The sequence below is a fragment of the Castor canadensis genome, chromosome 4, assembly GCF_047511655.1.
Source record: "Castor canadensis chromosome 4, mCasCan1.hap1v2, whole genome shotgun sequence".
NCBI lineage: Eukaryota > Metazoa > Chordata > Mammalia > Rodentia > Castoridae > Castor > Castor canadensis.
In genome coordinates this window covers 29,520,633-29,536,168 of record NC_133389.1, presented here as the reverse complement: position 1 = coordinate 29,536,168, position 15,536 = coordinate 29,520,633, and the positions used below count along the sequence as shown (strand labels likewise).

General features: G+C 49.1%; 1 protein-coding gene across 3 annotated transcripts in view; it reads right to left on the bottom strand.

Moving 5' to 3' along the window:
* Window positions 1–15,536, bottom strand: part of Loxhd1 (lipoxygenase homology PLAT domains 1) — a 151,965-nt gene that overhangs the window by 28,217 nt on the left and 108,212 nt on the right. For 2 of the 3 annotated variants that reach the window (XM_074069530.1, XM_074069532.1), the window contains 7 exons: window positions 12,554–12,708; window positions 9,020–9,229; window positions 8,780–8,915; window positions 6,715–6,923; window positions 5,736–5,921; window positions 3,198–3,325; window positions 888–1,005 (listed from right to left, as the gene is read on the bottom strand). In XM_074069530.1, the coding sequence (XP_073925631.1) occupies window positions 888–1,005; window positions 3,198–3,325; window positions 5,736–5,921; window positions 6,715–6,923; window positions 8,780–8,915; window positions 9,020–9,229; window positions 12,554–12,708 (1,142 nt within the window). The remainder of the gene's footprint in view (window positions 1–887; window positions 1,006–3,197; window positions 3,326–5,735; window positions 5,922–6,714; window positions 6,924–8,779; window positions 8,916–9,019; window positions 9,230–12,553; window positions 12,709–15,536) is intronic. The other variant, XM_074069531.1, reaches the window with a different exon arrangement.

Sequence of the window (15,536 nt, the reverse complement as noted above, 5' to 3'; positions counted from 1 at the left end):
GTGTGTGGTGTGTGTATGTGTATGTGGTGTACATGTGGTTTGTGTGTATGTGGTGTGTGTGGTGTGTAAGGTGTGTGTGTGCTGTGTGCAGTGTGTGTGGTGTATATGGTATGTGTGTATTGTGTGTGTGGCATAATGTATATGTGCAGTATATGATGTTTGGTGTGTGTGTGTGTGTGTGTGTGATGTGTGCAGTGTGTGTTTGGGGATGTGTGTGGTGTGTGGTGTGTTTGATGAGGTGTGTGTGTATATGTGTGTGGTGTGTGGTGTGTGTGGTGTATATGGTATGTGTGTGTGTATGTGTGTGTGTGGTGTGGTGTGTGGTGTGTGCACCCGTGTGCTATGGAGGCTGGATGGAACCAGAACTAAGAGACAGCAGGCTGCTGCTCTAGGGTCTCAGCATCCCAGCCTTGTGGCTGCTCTCAGCGCACTTGAGCACCCAGGGACAGGACCCCAGCTGGGCTGCAGCTGGCAGGCTCAGACTCTTGACGATGAGAAGGAGAAGCTGGCAGAAGGGACAGCCACCTAGTACATGATCCAGGGCTGCAGGAAGCTCCCCGCCATCCTGCCTACCCATCCCAATCCCATGATCTCATGCTACAGTTCTAATGCTCCCCTCTTAACCCCTGTGACCCTCATGCAGAGAAAGCTGGGCCAGGCCCCCCACTCTGCTCTGTCCATGTCATCCTGTGTCCTCTGGCAGTGGTTTGGATTCAACTCTCACTGGACACAAATAAATAAAGCTACGTTCTGGGATTAATTCACACCAGTGGACATGTTGGATCACAGGGCTGGGGTTGTGCGATACCCTATTTAGTGACAGCTGTAACAGAGCAGGGAGAGGATGTGGGCGGGGTGGGCCAGGAACGTGGGGCTGGGCACTGTACCCTCTCCAGGAACCACTCGGGCCGGCTGCCCAGGCCGTCAATGCGGATCCGCATCTTGGTGAAGGGAGCAATGTCCAGGATCTCCATGATGAAGGTGTCGTTCTGCTCCCGCTCAAACCTAGGGTGGGAGGGGGTGTAAAGGAGGGAAGCTGGCTATGGTCAGAGACCAGACTGGGGGCAAGGGAAGAAGACAGGGCCTTTGCTCAGCCTCTTCTGCTCCTAGCAACTCCCCACCAGCCCATTTCTTACAAGCTAGACATGCTTCTGAAAGACTGAGTTAAACAGGTTTAGCTGAGACAAGTATCCCTGAGCCAAGGCTTACCAGTTCTGGGTTCTAATCTCACTTGCTAGTCACCTGCAACAGTTCCAGCTCCTCTGTGCGACTGGGTTTCCTCACTTGTAGTCTGGGGAGAATGACACTAACCCTGTGATCTCAAACTGTTGTGAGGATCAAATGATGTGAGATCAACATTAAGTCAAAAAGGATTTCCTAACTGAAGAGCGTTAAATGAGATTCTCTGAGTGACAGGGTTATTGTGAATGGGGGTACAGGCTGTGCACTGCACAACTCTAGAAAGCATCATTCACGTTTCTACATGCGATCTGCACAACTGAACACAGCATCTCTGGATTGGGTAATGCTCTCGACAACTGTAAAGTGGTAGAGATTGAAGGTAGTGTTGCTTTTGTTGCTATTATTATTTTTCTGCCGAATGACCTCATCATCTCAGAGATGCTCTATCTTTATTCCTTACTGCTCTTCCCACAGTGCCACCTGTACGATGCGACCTTCAATGGTGACTGATTGCTTGACTGAGACTGATTCCAGATGATACTGCTGACAGGCCCCCGGGGAAGTGCAGGTGGCCCGCCCTGAAGACGGCTTCGAATGGCAGTTTTATGCTTCCTTGGATACAAGACATATTTTTAAAACAGGCCACAGCCAGTGGGGGCTGAGACTGCAAGAACTGCCAAGTGAGAACTAAGTACACCTCATCTCAAAGGCAATGGTTGCACATAGGCCGAGTCTTTTGGAACCACACTTGTGTGTGGTTTATGATTATTAGAAATAAAAAAAGCTCTCACACAGAGTGTAGAGGGGCTGAGTGAGTTACTATTGACTGTGTGTCTCACAGGCTTTGTGCGTGTGTGTGAAGGAGGGTGGGTGGGTGTATGCACACAGGCATGTTTCAGCCTTTATTCTGGCTCCACCATCTTTCTTGCATACCAAGGTGTGCCCATGACACATACCTAGTCCCCTTGTCAAGATGTAGACACCCACAACAAGGGCTCCAAAGGTACAGTGAAACATCCAGCCACACACAGATGCAGTAAAGTTCAACATGCCGCAGATAAGGGCGAGCCTGGGGCTTGCAAACCAGACTATTAATCAATCTTTATACAGAACAGAAAATCCTTTAACTAACAAGGGCCCTGGAGCACTTATGATATGGCTGTGCTCATAATGATGAAATTTCAAACACCATTTTTGGAATTTAGATGCTTCTAGAGATGATCTCTCTTTCTCTCTCTCCCTCTCTGGCCCTCCTCCCCCCCCCCCGCCCCCGGCATTGATGCCTTGGACGAATAAGGTGAACTATAAGTATGAGATAATTATCTAGAAAAAAATCGGGGAGTTTGGGGGTAGGTGGAGCTCAGATTTGGAGTGTAGAGGTGAGGATTCCACAGGCTACACTTGCAAAGGAACAATATTCAGGCCACACATGAAAACTGAACTCTGACTCACAGACTCTGCACTCGGCAGCCACTGTCCCAGGGAATCATGGCCTCTTCTGAAATTGGTTTCAGGGTGTCCAGGGTCTGCCAGCTTCCTTACTTCATCCCCATTCCCAACTCAGGACAAATCAGACACCCAAACGAGCTTTCTAGTGCAATCACATGGGATGCCCGCCTCTTCTTAGCACATAGATGACTTCTGTGCATGCTTCACTCAGTGTCCTCTAATGTCAACATCAGGCATGGTTACAGTACAATGGACAAAGCCAGAAAATGAACAAAGAGGCAACACTGTCAACAACAACTGATGTATAGACCTCACGGTGCAGGTTTCTGAGGGATGGAAGGAAGGAAGAAGGGGAGAATTGCTATGGGCTGTGGTGACCAAGGAAGGCTTCCTGCAGGAGGGAGATTTGAGCAGCCCTTGAGAGAGAAAGGGATTGAGACAGAAGGAACAAAGGCATGGTGGCTGGAAGGTCCCTTGGTGTGTAGGGGGTGTGACAGAGCCAGTCTGGCTGAGGGCCAGGTGGGGCAGAGGGGTGGATCTAAGGAAGGGTGTGGGGGACCAGGTACCTGGCCTTTTTCTTGTCCAGCTGTACCTCCTCTGTGCTGCCATTGATGCCGTACAGAGTCATGAAGATGTTGGAGTCGGTGCCCCCTCCAACCACATCACCGGTCCACACTGTCATTTCATAAAGCACCTGGCATGAAAGGGACATGGTCTTGAGCCTCAGCCTTACCTACTGACACATCCAGCCTGTCTCAGTCTCCCCAGGGAAAGAAGACTTGCTCTCCAAGCTCTGTGGTTCTGAGAAAGCCTTCCCCAGCCACCTGTGCAAGTCTGCAGACAAGAAGCAGGACTGAGGCTCTCCAGCCCCTATTGTGCCCTGCCCAAAAAGGGAGGAGAACAGCTTCTGACAGAGGCGCTTTGTGCAACAGAAACATGGCTGAAGGCCTCAGCGTTGCTTTGTTTTTTTCTGAGACAGGATCTTGCTATGTAACCAAACTGGCTTCAAATTCTGCAACTCCAGCTTTTGAGTGCTAGGATTGGATGCCTGTACCACTGAGTCCAGCAAGGCACAGCACCGAGGGATTCTTTATCAGTGCATTCATGCTAGGAGCGAATGGTGGCAGGACGTTGGCTTCAGGAGCCATCACAGGTCCATTTCAATCTGCCAGCCATGGACCCTAGGTGAATGTCCTTGGCCTGTGCCAGCCTCTGTTTTCCCTGTGGTAAAATAGGGACACTCCTTGCAGACACACCACGGGTGGTTCCTATGGGTGTGCTGAGCAAGGGAGAGTCTGCCCTTCCTGGGTGCCTGTTCTGAGGCCCTGTCAGGGTTCTTTCTCTAAAAGACAGCCTGAGCTGACATTCTAGAGTGTTCTATGGTTCTGGATCTCTACTCTATTCCCCCTCACCAAAGGCCCACGGACTAACAAGTAGGCCTAAAGGTTTAGGAGAGGTAGAGGAACTGCTGGGCTGTTTCCTTTGAATACCTCCAGCCCCTCCCTTCTCCCATGGCTGCCACAACCTGTCTCACCTGTGCAGGTAGGAACTTGGGCCCCACCACCCATAAGCCTAGGATCACAGAACCCAAGTTATTCATCTCAGTGGTCACGATTTGTGTCAGGTGGTACTTTTCTAGAAGCATCTAGAATCTTTGTTGTGACAGGATACTTCTATCCGTTGCTAGCAGTATCGTGTGCAGGCCTGGCCCACAGAGAGCTCAGCACACATTTGCAGAGGGATGCATGAAGAGCTCTTGGTTTATGGGAAGCCCCCTTAGACTGCCCTCCATGGATGCACATGATAGGCAGGAAGGTTGCTGGGAACAAGTGGGAACCTGACCCTTTCTTGTTGTCCTCCAAACAGGAATGAAAAAATAGAATGATCAAAATCAGCCCCTGAGGGTGGGCCCTTCCAGCCCCTGTGTTCCCTGCATCCATCTTGCTCTCCTTTTACACAGACACATACCTATTTATGTAATCAGTGTGTTTCCAAAAAGAGACAGAGCAGGGCGCCTGTAATTCCGGCCTGGTATCAGGCATCCTGGGGAGAGGGCCAGTCCAAAGGGCCCGTGGTTCTTTGTAAAGTGATGAGCCTGTGTTCTTTTGTTCTGCAAATAGCAGGGATGTGGATCTGGATTTTCCTGGACCAGAGAGCTGGGAGGAGAGGCAGCTGCCCTGAGCAGGGTGTGATGTGTGCTGGGTGCGGGGCACACACAGACACACAGAGGCTGGGAAGTGGGTCAGGGCGGAGGCCCCTGCATGAATGGTGTGTGCACCCACACAGCGTATTTGGCCACAGATGGAGCTGTTGGGGAAGGGGGAGGCTGTCTGTGCTGTAGAAAATTCTGCTCTCCTGCAGGGGAGGAGAAGGCACCCCACTTTTGCCTGCCAAGGACTTGAGTTTAGCTTGCAGCCCCTCCTGCTGTTTCCACATGCAAACCAGGCAGCCCTGCTCTGGGATGGACTCTGAACTAAACCAAGGAACCCACTGGCTGGGCATTCTGTAGGCCCTACAGCTTATGAGAAAGGGAAGCCCACAGGGTCAGGCAACCCAAAGTCTGGGCCACCAACTGACTGTGTGTCCTTGAGCCCAGCCCCCCAGGAATCCTGCCTCCTGCCTGACTCTGACCTGTGAGTTTATACATGGAACAAGGACAGGAGCTCAGGGTTTCTGTGGACAACACTCGTTGCCCTATGAGATCCAGAGGTTCCCAGTATCTCTAATGCCTTCTTTCTCCATGGGCTCATCAGACACTGGGAGAATTCTGACCCTGTGTCTGTGTAGAGCTGTTACCTTCCAAGGCTCTTCATTACCTGTTCATGATCTCATTAGTTCTCATCAAGATCTAACACAGAGCAGGCCATGAATGGAAGCATTATTTCCATGTGGTGTATGAGAAGACCAAAGCCGAGAGACGCCAGGAGACTTGCCCAAAGTCACACAGCAGTAGACCAAAAGAGAGTTCAACCCCCGTCTCCTTGTTAAGTGAATCTAGCCAGTGTACCAGGCTGCAGCTTCTGCCAGGGTCCCAGTGATGTCTCTCCGAGCTCCCTCACTTCTATCTCCTCTGCTGTCCCCATCTGCAGGGCACATTCACATACCTTCACCCCAATGTTCACCACCATGGCATCCAGGAGGTCAAAGACACGGGAAGTGACACCATCCCCTCTGTCCTTGGCAAGCCAGCAGTTGCAATGCAATGTGTACTTGGTGCCCTGGGTGGGCACTGCCAAACACAGCTCCTCCACCAGCCAGCAGCTCTCTGGGGAAGCCCCATCATGGCCCAGCTGGAGAGGAGAGACACACCAGCCTTGTGAGGATCTGGGCAAAACCAGGAAGAAAGTCCTCTCTGCTTAAGGTCCCCCTCCTGGTCCTATGCCTCATCCCTCAGTGTTTCCTTCCAATGTGGTGGGCACTCCATGAAGGAAAAGCTCTTTTGCATATCTAAGTAGATGACTTTGAGTTTGTCAAAATTTGACTCTGGGTGGGCATGAGCTCATCAAACAAGCTCTTTAAAAGAGGGTCTGGGTGTCAAGAATGGAAGTCAAAGAGGTTTGGAGCAGAGGAGTGTGCCTCCTTCTGGTCTGGAACAAGCACAATTCCAGGTGTTGGAGAGCCCCACATGGTGGGGAGTGGCGGTTTAGTCTCTGGGAATTGAAGGCCTCAGTCCTACAACACCAAGACTGATTTGGCTAACAACCAGTAAACTCGCAGGAGGATCCAAAGCCTCAGACAAGATGGCAGCCCTGGCTGCAGTTTTCTTTCTTTCTCAGGAGACCTTGAGAAGTGGCTCCAGCTAACTCACATCTGGACTCCCGCTTATCAAAGATCATACAGCTATGTGTTTTTGAATTATTAAGTTGGTGGGAATTCATTACACAGAAACAGAAAATGAATGTCCTCATTGGGTGAGTGGAAAATGGAGACCCAGATGACTTTGAGTTTATCCAAACTCAAAGTCCAAAGTTGACTCTGGATAGGCTCCCAGTCATTGCTCTGCCTGTCCTCCACTCCCCACCCCCAGGTGCCAATCCTTCCTTCCCTGGGGGTGGTCACCATCACGAGACCCAAGGTCAGCACCTCTATTTTCTTGATGATGCCCACATCCAAGCCTCCAACGAAGAACTCTTCCACAGAGCCACAGGTGAAGCCCTTCTTCCCTTGGGGGTAGTCTAGCCAGATGCGGTTGCTGCGCTCCTCATCCTCTCCAATGAGTAAGATGAAGGCTCGGCTGTCAGTGGCCGCATCTTTGTGCTTCCCGGTGGTGACTGACACATAGTAGGGAATAACTGCAAGAGATTGTGGGGGTCTAGGTGGACTTGTGAACTTGGAAATGACCTCTGGAGGGTAATGACCTCTGCTCTCTGCTCAGAGACCAAGTGCAATGAAACTTCCCAGACTGGCAGCAAGTTTGCTGTATGCATGTCTACTCTCCAAGATAAAAGCAATTGGTAACATCCAATGTGAAGGTCCAAGAGTGTCCTTGTCACTTGTTTGGAGTGTCAAGCTTCCAAAAGCCCTTTGAACCAATTATTTTATTTGACCCTAGCTCTTCCAGGTAAGGAGGGGTACATGATCATCAAGACCAGGAGTTAAATGCCTAAAAAGCTTACCACAGTTGGCAAAAACAAGGTCTCATGGAAAGTAAGAATTTGGGGAAGAATAATAAAAGTCTATAGCGTATGTAACATGGTAGAGGAAAGTCCTAGAAGACATCTCTTTCCAAGCCAAATCAAATTAGTCCACATAAAAACTTGTTCAGGTGGCATGGCCTAGCGTTCTAGATATCCTCAGTACACACGCACTCTCTTGGCAGCTAGAGGTGGTTCTAATGTCAGCAGCTATTGTTGGGTGGGTTTCTGAGAAAATCTTTTTTAAAGGGTCTGACTCTCCTGGAAGGGTACCCTTTTACTCCTTACCCTTCCATTCATTCTCCTTAGAATGTGGATGTGATAGCTGGAGCTCCAACAGCTATCTTGGAATAATGGGCAACCTTTGGGATGGAAGCCATTTCTAAAGTTGCCAGAGTGACAAGGTTGAAGGAACCTAGGTCCCTGTCTTCATTGGAGCTGCTGGATTAGTCCCAGATAGCCTGCCTTTGAACATTTATACAAGAGAAAAGAAAAATTCTGAATTGGTTTAAGCCACTGTTTCCAGGTCTCTGTCATTTGCAGTTAATTGATATAGGTTGGAAACCTTCTCCTGGCCCATCTTCCTCAGTGGATGGGAGAGCCTGCCCTGGTGTAGGAGGTTGAGGTCATGTAATCTGCATCTCTTTGGAAAGTTTCCAAGTTAGCCCTTCCTGGCTGGAATTACCTGCACTGTTTCCTACACCTGTGCGTGGCCTGGTTTTGCCTTTTTAAGTAGAGCTCCTCTGGCCTTTCAGTGGGGCTTTGTCCTTTATTCACAGAGAAAGAATGTAAATAGATTGACTTTCTCTGCCTGACCGCACAGACCCACGCTATGGTGTCTTGGAGGGGAACATCATGGTGACCACACTCTTATGCTTAAGTGAACTGAACAGGAAGGTAGAGCATTTACATAGTCAACAGACAAATACAGAACTGCCTGATCTCAAAAATCTACTTGACAAACTGAACTTGCTGGAATTATGATACTGTTTTATGAAGAAAGAAAAACATGAAGCTAAGAGACTGACTTGTCCGATGCTGGTTTTCTTATCAGAAGCAGAAACGGAGTTTGCATCACCAAACAATCAGTTTGAAACCTCTTTCCTGGATCCTTCACTCACTATCATGCTTTGTGTGACTGAGTGCTTTGTGGGGGATACCATTAACATGGATTTCCACCACTGCTGCTGGCTTCTGTCTAGTTCTCCCTGGCCCTCTGGGTGGAGTCTCTGTTCTGAGAGTCTGGGTGAGGGCAGAATGTAAGTGGATACCCTCCTTGTGGAGAATCAGTGGATTGAGGACATTGGCACCCTAACTTCCTTTAGCCTTTGCTTCTCCATCTGTAAAGGTGGCTTACCAGGGGATGAAAATAGGTAGCGCATATGAATACTGTAAATTATAAAGTACTAGACCTAAGTCATCAACAGTTGTGCTAAAGGACAGCTTGTCTAAGAACAGCTTAAAACCATTTCCTGTGCCTGCTTCCCTTCTCAAAAGTGCCCAGCTCAACCTACCTGGGCCCTCCTGAACATAGTCAGCCATGGGTCCTGTCACTGTAGCAATATCCACATCGGCCATCTTGGAGCTCAGGGCGATCTCCCAGAAGTCAGCGGGGCTGCTGCAGTTGCTACTTCGGTCCCCAGTGTACTCCTGTTCAGAAAAGTATAAGCTTGGCCCATTACAGCTCCAGCACCTCTCCCATGGATCCTCCCCCAGGACCATGGCTGAGCCAAGGTCTGACTACCCCTAACTACCTTCTCATAAAAGAGTCTCTCTAGTCGCCCATCCTCTTTCTTCAGGGACAGCCAGCGCCCGCACAGGAACAGGAACTCATCCTCATTGGTATCATTCCAGATCTCCACCTTCTCCACATACCAGTCTGCACACCACTTAGTGTTGTCATGGCGGAGCTTGATTTTGTAGATGACACCCAAATCAGCAGCCTCAATGATGAAAGTGTCGGCCTGGGGAAGCCAGGTGTGGGGACTTGGGCGGAGGAGTACCTGACTTTGACCTACTCCAACCCCAGCCTCCAGGACCTTCCATTGCCTTGATTGCTGGTACAAACATGCTTTCCTTGCAGGGGAGCCCTCCAGGCCCAACTGCCTTGGACAAGTGTCCAAGTCCAAGGCCTCATTTCCACAATGGCCCTATTTTACAGCCCATTCATGTGTGTAGCTCCTTAGAGACAAAGACCTTTGCTCATATTTCTCTTGGGATAAGCCTATGGGTATTTGGAAGATAGAGTTGGAAGAGCTGTGTGAGTGGGGGTGGGACCTAAAGGTCTGATAATGACAGATGAGGGTAGTTGGTTCAATCCTATTATCTTAAGGCATGGCAATTGGTTGAATTCATTACAGTAAAACTGGGCACACCCTCTGTGACACAACAATTCCACTTCTTTGCATCTCTCCAAGAGAAAAACTTTCCTATGTGCACAAGGATGTTTGGAGCAGGAAAGCTTTTACTATGGGAAATTGGAAGCCATCCTAGGGCTCATCAAACTTGGGGACAGCTGAATAACTCTGCCATAGCCCTCACTGTGGAATGGATGTGTGTGGTGGTTACAAAGAAGAGCCAGTTCTGTCTGTGTTTGAATATCTGCATGTAGAAGGATTTCCAAGGCATCCTACTGAATGTCAAAGTCTAGTTGGAAAAGTATTTATATAGTATGATAGTTTTTATGTAAAAAAGTGAATCCACAGAGCAACATTATCTATTTTCTATGGGTGCATGGCATACATGAAGAGAAAACATTTGGAAGGGTGTGGACAGAGAAGAAAGGGTGCGGCATTCTAGAAAATGAGCTCAGGCAGGCCTTGCAGGGCGAGCCATGAAACACTAAAGCAAATAGCATGAAGGATTGAAGTGATATCCAGGATCCACAGGGACCCTGAAGGACTGAAGTGAGAGAGTGGCGCCATCAGCTTTGGATGGGTAAACTGGGGAGGGCAGAGGCTGGATGGGGAGTGGGGCATGGAGCAGGGAGACAAGGTGGGTTTGGTAAGCGAGGCAGGGGAGGAAAGGCCAAGTGGTGCCACAGCTGACTCAGCTGATCCAAGACATTAAGAAGGAGAATCTCTCAGACCAGGTGGTTGATTGGATGTGGGTGAGAAAGGGGTGCTAATAGGAAAGTGGATGTCAAGAATAACTCCTGGATTCTAGAGCAAGTGATTAGAGAAAAGGAAGTTTTTAGATGCCCAACAATGAACTTAAGATCACATAAATAGTAACTGAGCCAGAAGTAGCTCCAGCTACTTGCTGGGGCATCAAAACCATAAGAAAAGAGGAGAAAGTGATGGGGCAGAAGGGAGCAAAGATTGTTCTTACACTGTAACAAGTGCTGAGAGAGAGAGAGAGAGAGAGAGAGAGAGAGAGAGAGAGAGAACCCAAATCTGAGCAGGGAGGAGACTAGAACACATCATTTATACTCAACACATATTAATTGAGACCTATTTTTTTTTGGCCAAGCTCTATAAATACAGCCATGAGCCAAAGTCAGTCAGTCAGCTATAAATGGCACATTGCTTTTTAACCAATGTATTTACCAGGCATCGACACCAGGTATCAGTGCAGCAGGCAGGAACCAGGGGAGCACACCTAAGCCATAATGACGCCCAGCACAGAAAGCTAACTGTGAGCCAAACACAGTTCTGGTATTTCACGTGTTTTAATTCAGTTGATTTTCACAGTGACTCAAAATTAACTCTGTTTTATGACGGAGAAAACTGAGGCCCAGAGATGCTAAGTAGCTTGCCCAAGATCACATTGCTGATAACTATTACAACCCAGGTGGTCTGACCCCAGCATCTGGGTACCCGATTGAACATGTCCTTAGTGTACAGTCAGGGACATGACATGAATTCATCTGATCTCTTCAGCATCCCGGTTTTTCAAAATGGAAAGAGGATAGGTCTCCTACCCACTGTACATGGGCAGTGAACAATTCTATTTTTGCAGTGTATGTGTGTATGTGTGTGTGTGAGAGACTTTTAAATTATTTTTCCCTGGTACAAAGTGGTCTTACATCTTGCTTTGTTTCTCAGTCCAGAGGTCCAGTTGGCAATCACATACCATTCCCACTTCAGAAGCTAAAGGTAGATGATTTTCAGCTGGATGATGGTACAATGGAATGGGAACACTGGGGCCTGATTCAAGGGACCTGGTGGCCAGGGTGGGGCTTCTTCCATGAGTCCTGCCTTATGGAGTTACCAGCCACTGAAGACCTACTTAGAGGACACCTACTTTTCTTGTCCCAGGGATAATTTTCCTTCTCACCAGTAGCAAGGTTTAACATGGAGGGTCATGCCTGGCTGAAAGTCAGCCTCAAGGACATGAAGTCCCCACACAGGCATGGCCACCAGCTAGATTACACTTAGAGTAGGATCCAGTTTCCTGACTCTGACCTTGGAATCGCCGGCTTGTGGGTGTATCAGGCAGAATTAAGTGAATGGAGAGGAGGGAAAAGAGCTGCAGACAGAGTGATGGGGTGAGGCAGCAAAGACATTGAGGAAGGAGCGACTCTGGGAGAAGGAAGTCGAGTTGGTGGGGAGGGAAGCTTGGTGATGCCCACCGATCAGGCTCCTCTGGATGAACTTCCTTTTTCTAAGTCATAGTAGTCAGAGCTGGAAGGACCTCCGCTACTATTGGTCGTGTGGTTTTCAAGCCTTTTTATAACCACAGAATCTTTTGCTTAATTGAGGGCTTACTTGTCACCCTAATAGATACACCAAGTCAAAGTGGTTTAACCTGGGTGGTAGTGGGGGGGGGTCCATCTGCCCTCCCCCATTGTCCTCAGGGCCTCAGTGCTGCCCAGGACTCTGCACAACACAGTTTATCCAGTTCACATCTGATTCCTCACATTGAAGATACAGAAACTAAGGTCAGAGAAGTTGAATCAGACAAGGAATTGACAGAGAAGCAGAACTCCAGGCCCCCAGGTCAAGCCTCTGTTATGCTGTCCCCACCACTCTGCAGCTTCACTTCCATGTACATGAACCACTCATGAAGAGTTGGATTTTCTGAAGATGAGTTATTCTCATGTCACCAAAAACCTGGAGTTCAAGTCCCCCTCTTTGACTCTGCCCCACCCATACAGAGCAGGTGCACCTGTTGGGAGAGGGGCATGGACTGTCCTTGCAGGGGAAGGGAAAAGGCAAAAGCCTAAATGAGGGGGCACAATACTCTGCAAGGTACCTGGCATCCCCAGGACCAGGAGGAGCTGGTTACCAGATGACTGAACCCAGGGAGGAGAAGGGAAGTGGGCAAACCCTCTGTGCTCCTCCTACCGTTCCTCTCTCGAACTTGTTGGTGCGGTTCTCCGACTTGCCAAGATAGCGCTCCCCGGTGTCCCCCAGGTCTCCATAGATGGTGATGTAGACCTTTGCATCCGTCCCGGCCCCGGGAATGTTCCCTGTGAAGATCTGTACCGAGTATAGCACGACTGTGCAGTGGACAGTCAGACAGAGGGAAGAGAAGGACAACAGCACTTTAGGCCTGGGAAAGCAGTGTGATACAGGCCATAAGGAGCTGGCACTTTCCTTTCATTTGCCCAGTTACGCACAGTTAGCTGCACTCTGTGTGGAGTCTCCAGAGGGGGTCTACCCAACTGATCTGGTGGCTCTCAGAGGACTTTGCTGAGTGCTCCTCAAACCATCAATCCATTCAGCCAACTACAGTGTCCAGGGAGAAAGACCCAGGAAACTTCTAGGAGTGTGTCCACACTATGGTCATCGAATGGTCCTGCTGTGACACACTGAAACTACTATGCCAGATCCTTCTAACTGGATTATGGGAAAAAATGCAATCATTTTCAAAGAATTTATTTTCATTTATTCTTCATCCCACTGGTACCCCTTACTTGACCCAGTGCTCCAGGCAATTTTTCTTCCAAAGTCACAGTGACTGCTGCACTTTCCTTTGTCCCCAGGGCCCCTGGGAAGGTCTCCTTACATAAAAGGGTGACCATTATGTAAAGGTCATAAGGAAAATGGATACCAGTAGTGTCCTGGCTTTGTTTTGCTGCTAAAGACTCATCAAAGAAGAGCAAAACTCTTTCCCAACCTCTAACCCTGTGGGAAGAGGGTGTGTGATATGTATTTTTACCCATGCCATGACTTTGTCTCCTCTTCATTTCCCTCTGTGCTAGGAGATTTGGAGAGTCAGGCCAAGGCCAAGAAGACCTGGTTGGATTGTCCTCAAGGGAGCAGGATGGAAACTGAAGCTTTGAGATAAAGGGTAGCAGTGGCCAAACTAGGAGAAAGGTTGGTTTCCCTTCTCCTGTAGGCAGGGACCCCTCATCTCCAAACAGAACCAGTACGGAGATGGCTGCCAGGTTTACATGGGGACTTAAAACTTGATGAAGGCCTCAGGGCAGAAAAGAGAGTCTCTTGACAAAACCAGGGTTTGTTCAGTGCTGTTTCTGTACTACCAGAGAAGTGACACTTGAGTGTTGGCATAGCACTCTGTGACAGTGGCACTCTGTGGCGGTGGAGCTACTCACTGAGAGCCAGGCCTTTGCTGTGAGCTTTGATATTCTCGCATGACCCTGAAAAAGGATCATCCTTCCTGCAATGGCTGGCACAGGCTTTTTTTTCTTTTTTCCTTACCAGCCTTTGCAGAGTCGTCTCTAATTCAATTTAGAAAAGCAAGGCGCTGTGAGCTGCTCGCACCCATGGTTACAGACACACTCACACCCACACCCACAGTGTGGTCCCAGGTGTCTCATCTTTTCCCCCAGGTGCCACAGCATCGTGCTCTCCTCTGCCTCTCCGGAAGCTCTTAGGGAGCTTCGCGGGTTCTTCAACTTCTGCCCAGTCTGTGGGTACCAACTTCTCCCTGTTCCACCTGCATCTCTCAGCCTTCATCTTCCACAGCCTGTTATTGTCTTCCTTGAATTCTCAAGACTGTCTCTGCAACCCAGTTCCCTCCCGTGCTTGTACCCCCAACTCTTGTCACCTTTCGACTGGCCTTCTCCACCCTGACTAGACCCCAGCATCACAATCTCACACATCCAAATTAAACTCTGTCCCTCCTGTACTCTAGCTCTTTTTGCAAACCTACCCATCCCCGCTTTCTCTGTAGCCCCTTCCTCAGTGCCCTGCTCTCCCAAGTCCCTTGGTGCATCATGAAACTGGATGGTGAAATGCACTCCTCCCAACATGGGCAGAAGCCAGGGACAATCTCCCCACCCCCACCCCACTTAGCAATGTGCACAATCCAGCCAGCATTTCATGTTCTGCACTAATAGATGAAATCATCTCTGTTGCTTAAAAGAGCCAGCATTACCCGAGTCTGCCAGGCTAACACCGACACGAGGTAACATTAGGAATCTTGTCACAGCTTAGACACAACAGTCGACTGGCCTCCCCTCTCAGTCTCCCCTCCACCTCCTGACTGCATTCAGGCCTGCTGTACACATGTAGAATTGCGGGTGGGTGGACTTGTTAGGACTAGGAGCCCCTTATCCTAGAGTGGGATGGTGTGTCTCCAGGAGCTGTGACTAAATAGCCTTCTAACTCCCCCATCCACCCGCACTGCTTTCTCCAACCCTGTGGGATTTAGGAAAACTGATTCACCTTCTGGGTGCTGAGCAATGCGGTTCTGCAGGCTCCAGCTATTTCTGGATCCTCCTCCCTCCCCAGCCCACCCAGGCCACACAGCTCGTCAGGGGAAAGATGTTTCCTTAGAGACATCACCAAGCTCAGAATGGGCTCCGTGCAGTGTGATTCGTACAGAACAGCCCAAGTGTACTGTTGGAACCACTGTCCAGGGCGTCCTCTGGGATCCAAGTAGAAAAGAGACTTATCTCCCTGACTGAATAGCAAAGAAAATTTGGAGAAAGGTGTAGGGGTGGGGAGAGGAACAATACTGGGTAACTCCAGTTATTTCTAAGTGAGACGGCTCAGATGAAAGGCGTGCCATAGCTGTTTTACTTCCAGCAATAAAAAAGGAAAATATTTGTCTTTTGTCTTTTGCGAAAGCCTGGTGAACAGGAAGATCTGTTCCCCTGGCTCCATGTAGGAATCTTGGGTTTTACTAGAATCTTGGGGTTTGCTCCAGTTTTTCCAAGAAGGCATGATCATAAATTGGAGCTGGACTTCCAAGTTCTTGGAGCATGTCTGTCCTTGGAGATTACTCTTCTGGAGAGGTCCGTAGGAGTCTTTTGTATACCATCACTGGCAGAAAGTCTGGTTTTTACAGGTGAAGTTGATTTTTGAAATAGATAAAGCTTGTTCAGAGTTGAATGGCTGGTGACTAACATGGGATTGA